The 9,058-nt window shown below is 42.6% G+C and overlaps 2 protein-coding genes across 2 annotated transcripts in view; one reads left to right on the forward strand and one right to left on the reverse strand.

Moving 5' to 3' along the window:
* LOC100743225 (colorectal mutant cancer protein) overlaps positions 1-9,058 on the forward strand; it is a 60,781-nt gene that overhangs the window by 45,762 nt on the left and 5,961 nt on the right. The window contains exon 4 of the mRNA XM_012387132.3: positions 8,968-9,056. Coding sequence (XP_012242555.1) covers positions 8,968-9,056 — 89 coding nt within the window. The remainder of the gene's footprint in view (positions 1-8,967; positions 9,057-9,058) is intronic.
* On the reverse strand, positions 6,203-7,513 carry LOC112213053. The gene is made up of 2 exons (XM_033321428.1): positions 7,446-7,513; positions 6,203-6,556 (listed from the first exon to the last, which is right to left on the reverse strand). The coding sequence occupies exon 2, from the start codon at positions 6,526-6,528 to the stop codon at positions 6,316-6,318; it is 213 nt and encodes a 70-aa protein (XP_033177319.1). The 5' UTR covers positions 6,529-6,556; positions 7,446-7,513; the 3' UTR covers positions 6,203-6,315.

The raw sequence follows: 9,058 nt of genomic DNA on the forward strand, positions 1-9,058 counted from the left end.
GTGGCGGGTTTCGCCGTGGCCGTGAACAATGGCTCCGTGGAGCCGGCTTACTACGTGGACCGAATGCACCAACAAAGAGTGCAAGTACAACAGCAACATTATCAACAGACGACGAGATACAACGTACAGCCGAGTCACGTCTCTGCCCCGGGCAAAGAGATCCTCGAAACACCGCGAAGGGATCTGGTTTACGTTCATTGCGCTACCACCGAGGACGAGGATGCCGAGGAGGAGGAAGAGGAACCGAAAGGATTAACCAGGTCTAGGTCGTGGCTCTGCTGCCCTGGTGATCGTAGCAACGATAGAACCGTGCCGATACAGGTCGAAGCTAGTCACAGGGAGAAACAGCAGGAGTCAGTAAGTTGGAATAGCGAACGAATTTCTAACTTTTTAACGCTTTGACTCTTTCAAACTCTGTAGACGTTTGATAAAACTTTGCGAATAGAAACGTACTTCTTATAAACAAGGTTTTTATAAGGAAAGACATAGTACAATGAAATTAGGTCGAGTCTTGTCGAGGAGGATTATGTACGTATCGTTTGTGCCTATGTCAATGACTTGCGAAAGTTTATATATATACGCTGCTTCAAAAGGGTGAAAAGGTTAAAGTTCAATCTATATAGAAGCGTTATCATTAAGAGTAACTTGTGTACATATAAGAAGCGTAATTCGCGTTCGCTCGAATCTTCAATCAAACTCAATGAACAAGCAATAAAACACGTAGCAAATTCGCGCCAGTTCACGATGACAGCTGTTCGAACAATAATTCATGACCTACTCGATCTTCTCTCGTGTTAAAGTCCACCAGACGCGATTCTTCTCCGTCGTCCAACCGTTGTCGTTCTTTTAAATCGATCGTTGCTTCTTAGCCAGAGTCATCTTCACCTACGTGGAAAGTAAACGAATTGAGAGAATTGATCGTGGTTCCCAACTTCTAGGGCGCGCTGTACATTGGAATTCGAGATTGACCGATCATGGAATAAATTCTCAAGTTTATCCCGGTATCGATTAAAGAACTGGAATAAACGAATGGCAGGAGAGCGTGAAGAAGAGGTGGCGAAACTCGATGGCGCGTCATCGAGGCCGCTAACGAAACGCGGAACAAGCTTACCGCCAGAGGCGAAGAGCATTCCGACATCCGATAATGGAGTTCCGTAATTTTTGCCGGTGTCGTATTCGATTCAAAAGCCGAGTACACGCCGAGAATGGGATCGAATCCGCCTCTCAGGAACAGGACGATGTTTCTGTCCTTCCGGTTCCCTTCCTACCACCTTTTCCCTCTTCTGCCCCCTTTTTTCTCTCTATATTCACCGCGAAACGACTCGTTCATTTTTTATCCCTCTCTCGTCTTCTCTCGTTCTCCACGCGTCACGTTTACGTCGTCTCTTCCTCTCGTCTTCCCCCTCTTTATCCGAACAGTCAACCCCATCTATTTATCTGAATCCGTTCGTCTGGCGTTGTCTTTGCCCGTCTCATCCCTCCGTCTGTCTCCCCGTAAGCTTATGCAGAATCGAGTACTACCCTTTAAACTTTAATCCGGCAGGAATAGAGCGGCGGACGACGATCCGCAGCTAACCAACCGGACGATCGATTTCACAGAGGAATTTCAAATAAACTTTCGCTCCCGTAATTTCGTTTGCCCCGCTCTGACACCTCCGACCAGGCTCCCGACGCTTCTGTCCGATACCATATTTTCCGTCAAATCACCGGTCCGGACTACGCCGTCTGTCTGTCGTTGCTGATTTCCCTCTTCCTAGTTCGCCATGTTTGGGCGAACGCTTACTTGGTAGAACGGGTCGATCGGTTCTTCTGCGCCAGTGCTTTCTCACTTTCTTCGCGTGTAACCTCAGCGTTTTCGTGCTGGAAACGTTTTCGTTTGCTTGAAAACGCACGCCTCCTATCGGAGCTTCGTAAAAGGTTTCGGGCTTCGTAAATCAAAAATTTTCTCTCGTATTTGCGTAATTCGTCGTTACGCTGGAAATTTACATGTAATACGAGAGATAAGAACGCATAGGAGACATTTAATCCCAGAGAAAGATATAATTTGTATGATAATATATTACTAAGTTGCTGGTGCTTATGCAAATTCGTGTTTTTATAAACGTAATTAAAGAAACGGGTATGTAAATGAATTTCATACGTTTTTCCATACTATCTGCGTTTTTACGATTTTCAATTCCCTATAAATACATCAAACACGCGCATATTACGTGTCATAAATAACAACGCGTATTATACGTATCGTATTAATCGGAAGATTCTGTCGTTTGCGCTCTTTGTAAAGAAAAAGAGCCAGTTGCTTCGATCAAAATCTCTATGCGACTAGTCTTTAATACGATACGATCTTTTAATATGATACGACTCGTTATTGTATCTCGCTGTCTAGAGACGTTTTGTAAACATTCGACAGCTCCTCATCTGTCTATGCAAAGAAGACTCTCTGTTACAAAGTTATCTATGATCCGTATACGTGTGCTTCATAGGTGTTATCTATAGATACGATAGGTATTCATATTAAATGCGATATCTAAAATATACAAAACTATTTCGATCGCGTCGTATCGATCTCGCTTTCAACCTTGTTAAACCGAACCATAACAGTGAAACTAATCTAATTCATTAATAAACTCGAGAATACGTTTCCTGTTACCCTTCTACGCAACATGTTCTCAAAAATTGTATCGTGACGAGCGGATTAGTTCCGCTACGCGGAAACACATCGTCGAAAGCAGTCCACTCCACGCGTGGAAAGAAGACGGAGATGTCATTTTGCAAGCAACGTCCTTGCATCGAGGTAGAATAGACGTGTCTGTGGGTTACCTCTTTTGTCCCAGCGGTCACAAAAGGACCGTTTGAAACGGTGTGCTCACCCCTTAAAGCCGGTTCGTCTTCGTCCAACGAACTCCCCCGGTGGATCAAAAACGAATAACGTTGCTCGTCCCTTTTGACGACCAGACAAAGAGAAGAAAAAGGGTCACGGGGGCTTGGTCAAGGAATTTACCATCTCGAAAGGGGACACCTACTTGACCCCTTTAGCGGATTAACGGCAGGATTCATTGGAAAAATCTTGTTACGAGCAATCGGTGCTCGGTGATCTCATTACGAGCTCGCTGAATCGAGCTTCGATGCACAAAGTGACAAACATTGTTTCCAAAGCTGTCTGTGCACCATGCAACGTGTCAAGTCTCAGTGTAGAAGAACAAACTTTTGTTCGGTATGAGAAACAACGAATACGTTATGCATACCATATGGTAAAATTTTGTTATGCTATTCGTGACTTTGTTTGTACATTGTATACCATTATTATGGATTAAAAAATGTTTTGAATTGGCTTGATTATTGCGAAAATCCGATACAGAGTATTGCGAAAAGGGATTAAAGTATTTGTAAAAAACAAATGCTTGCGAACTAAATATTAATACAGTAGATCTCTGTTTATCTGAACATATCGAGGAATAAACAGTTCGTATAATAGGAATTTAATACTTCTCTCTGCTACTATATCTTTTCATTCGTATAACAAAATTTCACATTCGGATAAATAGATTTAATACGTGGAATTCCATTTAATAGAGTACCAATTTTATTCCGATAAATGGAGTTTCACTGCAAATTGCAACTGAATCTACGAAATATGTAAAATTCTACTTCGCTCCACTGATGTACTCCTCCTGTCCTAATGTACTGCCTCGTTTATAAGTATCGTACGTATTACGACAATCCCGGTTTTATACAAAATGTTCCTGATTTTTATACAGATGATCGGCTGAAATCAGAAAGGAAACGATTTTCCATTCTTCCTAGGTAATAGACTAAGAATTTATACGAGTCGTTAATAAGCGTTTCGAACACACGTTCAAGGCACGTGTATGCAAACGAGACGTCGATAGACCTATTCAGCTCGATGAAGTTGTGGCTCATCCTACGCGATCGACAGGATCCTGGCTCGCCTTTTCCTCTGGAAATCTTCAGAGTTTCGCTCGTAACGTTCGCCTTTCTCTCGGCGTGTTTGCCTTGAAATTTATCGCCTGTTTGCTTTCAAAAGCCAAATCCTCCTGAAGGGAGGCACCTGTTGGCCACGCACCCGCCCCATTTTTCTTTCCACGAGCACCCCACGATACATCGTTATACAACCAAATCCAAACAGAAACGAGCACTGTTCTTTCTCCTATACAAACTTTTTTTTCTAAGGAGCAATATTCGATCGGACTAGGATAATACACGATACGAATGATTAGCAATATGTCAAACGTACGATGGATCGTCCAAGTTGCAAAAGCAACTGTTCTTTTCTATTTTTAACGATTGAACAGGTCCCAAAGGAAAAATTTCATTGAAAAGCGCGGCATGAAAGTCAATCGCGCAAAACCGGATAGCCGCTGCATTTTCCTGGCAAAAAACCAGTCTTTTCATAGAAAAACTCGCGTTTCTTCGCCGATACGATCGATAGTATTTCAACGCGTTCAACGTTGTTGCGTACTGCAGAGGCGAATAATCGAATTTTCTGCGTACAAAGCCCTGCGACGCGGGTTGACTGTAAAAAAAGAACGTACCACGGTCTACGATTCAAAATCGCAATAATTTTCCCACCGACGCACAGTACGTCGACTGCCACGATGGTTATCGATGAAAACCAGATTTCGCTAGATTTTTTAGATCGATCAGAAATGAGAGAAAGTTCACGGACTAACAAATTTTCAACGATGTCAATGATTTGCATAACATTGTCGGAGGAAAAGTGCACAAATACGATATAACGTAATACGATATATAACGATCAAACATAATGTAATATTTTGCAAAAATGAAACGTTACTATTTAGCGTATATTTCAGGGCAAAACATATGGATATTCGCGTGGCAGTCGATCATGGCAGCTATGAAATGCAAATTTGATCAATAAATTTGTTGCGGTGGCACAACCTAACCCCACTCATAAATTATCTTTATCACTTTCGTAAGCTTTCCCGGATTTCATACGTATAACCACGTGCTCCTCTCTGATCGCTCGTATATTGTCCGTACCGTCTATAATCGTCGTGAACAGGTCGACAACTTTCCACGGCATCGAGAAGACGAAGTTTGCCTTTAGTAAGTCCTCTATAACACGTCGACGAAGCTCGTCGCCAGCGGATTTACCCAACCTCCAGTTTCCAAGTAATTTCGTGTATCAAAGACGAGAACGACCTCGGACTTCCATCTATCCAGGGTAGGATATCGGGTATTCGACTGTCGAGAAAGTCGATGCCCCTCTCGGTCACCCTTGTCGCTGGCTTTGCACCACTTTACCGCAATTTCCGGTATCATTTTACGTGGTACGTCTGGCAAGAGAGAAATTCGATGGAATCGGTGATGAAGACACCTGCCTAGCCAGCTTGAAACACGCATGGCAAGAAGAACACGAGAAGATAGAAGCCCGTGCAAGCTGTCTTCTTTGGTAAACGCCTGGTGAGTCATTGCGAAGAATTCACTTGGTGACCAGGCTCGTTTTGTCGACACGACACGACCGACGACTCGTTGTGCAACGAACTCCACTCGACTCTTGTCGGACTAAACGAATAACCTGGCGTCTACGTGATTACGTGAACATCGACGCGACCGTTTGCTCCTATCGACGCACGTGTTGCGTCCTCTTATTCGAACATTCAGTTTATTACTTATATCCAGTTACTTAAACATTTTGCTCTGACGCAATCATCGGCTTGTCGCGCGTACGCGCTTTAACCGAGCAAATAGCGCTAAATAGAACCGCAGAAACGCACGCCTCACACCTGTGCACTCTCTTGCACAATAATTTGCTAACATTAGATAGTTAACGAGCGACGAGTTGCGAGTTACAGGCTTCGTTTTTAGAATTTCGTCATTACGCGTCAAATAGGATAATCGGATGGATTTTGTATGGGAAATTGAAAATTGTTCGCGGCGAGTCCGGCTCGTCGTTCTACGCGAATGGATTAGCTCTGTGTCAGTTATCAATTTTAAACTTTCACGTGACGTGCGCGTATTTGTGATTCTTCGGGTTTCGATCTTAAAAATCAGATTAAAATCCGAAGAGTCACAAGTATGTGAATCGTCAGCTATCCGTAAGTTTTCTTTCCGCTCGAGTACGGAATTTCCAGGCGAATCGCGTCGCGTCTAATTGGCGAACGAAAGTAAGCAGGTATAGAGCGTGAAATTACTTCATTTTGCAACGGTACCACGGTTACGTTATACGTTTATTGCAACATCCATTAACATACGCGTGAATCGATGAACGAGCAAGATGACCAATGGCTTAGTCGAGGACCACTTGTATCTTTTACGGTACTGCGACATTCACAACTTCCGGCCACACGAAGGCACTGGATTCTTGTCGCAGTTGTCCGAATCACAAGGAGGAGCAACCATCATGCAGGATCGGCCATTCGGACAAGGTGGAGCGTCTTTGCAGCTCTTGCCTGGCAATCGAACGATTTCATCGTCGTTTTGCGCCATCACTATTGCACAAAATATTGCCAGGATGAACGCCAAGGTCATGGGAAACCTCATCTTCCTCTGTTACGTCCTGCACAGTGTTCTGAAAGTGTGTTAATTCTTGATATTCTCGTGGTACCTCAAAGTATCAAGGTATTTTCACTAAAATGTTCTAAGCTAAATATGCTTGACGATACCGATAATATGAAATAACATAATTGGCATATTCGTAATTGCGAAAGCTTGTGGATCTGTTTCGTTGTTTGGAAAGCTCTTAATCTTCGAACTGTTCAATTTCGATTGAACTATAAATCAGAAAATTTAATTCCAATGTAACGTAAAAGAACGTAAAAGAAGTTGAATTTATAATTAATTACTTGCGTAAGAAGTTACGTACATCTGCGGTCAAAAGTCTTAGGACAATTTTTATGTTTGCTTCATAGGTGAAAAAGTTAAGCAAAGAAGGTTGGAGGTATTAAAATAATTAAAATACGCGCAGTTTGAAATTCGTAATTTAAAAAATTACGAGTAAATACAAATCGAGCTAGAGCGTGCTAAGCATTGCCTCCGATCGATAGTTCACAATTAGTTCGAAAATTCAGTAACTTTCTCATACCGTTACCACGAATTTACCGAAAAGCGATACTTATTATTAAGAATAAAATTGCAGATAAAAGCCGTGACTTTTACAGCAAATCGTAAAACCACTTCGCGCGCACTTAACGATATCTCATCGAAGAATAAGAGGTATTAGAGGATGTTTGATTCGAACAAAAGCCAGCGAGTCTACGCTTTCGACGTAGTACGAAATTGAGAGCAATCAAATCGATTTTCCGACTAAAACGTAAATCGTTAAACCCATATCTACCATAACGGAAAAAAGTAACGCGTTGAGATCTCGAAATACAAGAGAAAAAGAAGTTAAATAGACCAAAAAAAAAATAAATGCCTGGTACGTGTCGTGAGCAAGCCTGGTGACAAAACTAGTTTACCTGTCGTCGAGAGTACACGTGAGATACGCACACGATCCTTTTCCTCTTTCTCGATAAGAGGACGACTCTTGAATGATACTTCGTAATTACGGGTCGTGATTCTTATACGGATCTCTCGGTATTTTTCTCTTCCCCTCTTGATCGGTGTATGTTATCACATGGCCAGGAATCATTAGCGGCTCGTCGTCTTGTAATGTTCGTCATGCACGGTTGCCCTCGCGAAGGGCACTCCGCGAGGAACGATGCCTCGCAAACAGGTATCCGCCATTTTCTACGCATTTTTCCACTTTTCTTCTTTTTCCCTGTTTTCTGTGTTCGCGTTCGGAATACCGCGAATACGACGAAATTAATGAGGACCACCGGTAACAAGAAGAATCGCGTCTGGGACATCTATTTGCGGAAACAGCGCGACGATCCTCTGCTACCAGCTGCTTCTGCTCTTTAACAAATTCCCTGACAAAATAGACGTTTCTTCGTAAATGCGAGGAATTAAATTTGGAATTTAACGTCGATGGTATCGGACTTCTTATTGAAATCACAAATTCGTCATTTTTAGCTTCGATGAGTCGTAATAACGGTGATCGATAATTAACGATATTATTTGATACTTGGAAAGAGAATGGTAGTCGAAATAACCAATTGCTGATATTTCTAGAAATTTTGTAAAACTAGCAACGATACATTTCTCGCTTCGAAACGAGACAATGTATATTTTAAAATTGGTCAGCTAATGGCAAAGTGAGTGGACGACCGTGTTCGACGTTGACCTCGACAAGACGTAAAATTAGTCGATTATTCTTTCCTTCGCTAAGATTTCTGCATAATATATTGCAATTCATCGTAAGTAGGAATTTATTCGACAGTCAAGGCTGATCGAGACAGAAGATTGATCAAAATGACTGCCATGCTGTATTCTTCCAAAACGTAATTCGCAATTAGGAAGATCCTTGCGCGTTTGTCTTGACTCGACCAAGACAGGTTGCGTCACGAGACGCGACAAATCCATGGAAATCTTCGAATTATAATATCACAGGATCTTCTTAATTATCGACCCTGGTCGAATCTCCTTGAAACTTTTATCAACTGACTAGCATCGAACCTTTCAACTGAAGAATCTTCTAGAAAAGTGAGCTGACACTCCTCTTCGAAAGAAGCTGTTCGTTTCTTTAGTTCATTGAGGGTTTTTTCAGTTCATCGTCATACTAATCGCCGAACATCACGTCTATCGGCAGCGAGGATCTCTTACGTACCAGGATCTGTATCTTCTAAACGCATGATTTCCCCAAGCTAAAAGACTTCATATTTCAAATCTACCGTCTCGTCCCACGAAAGTACATCAAATTTCGTCTCGAAGAGCAGGCCACTTTTCGAATACAAAAGTCCAATTCCGAATACAAAGTTCCAGCATCCCTCTAACACCCTGTGAAAGCTTTCCGTCGAACAAAACCAAAACAACGAAGAAATTTCATCAACGATGAAATATGGTCGATGATTGATCCGAGGGTGGTCGGTTCTGTTGCAGCTGCATGCGGCCGCGTTATCATCGCTGCGGTCCGAGGTAGCCGAGCTGAATTCAAGGCTGGTGGCGGCGACACGAGCCAGGGAGGCGACCG

The sequence above is a fragment of the Bombus impatiens genome, unplaced genomic scaffold (assembly GCF_000188095.3).
Source record: "Bombus impatiens unplaced genomic scaffold, BIMP_2.2 scf_0452, whole genome shotgun sequence".
Taxonomy (NCBI): Eukaryota; Metazoa; Arthropoda; class Insecta; order Hymenoptera; family Apidae; genus Bombus; species Bombus impatiens.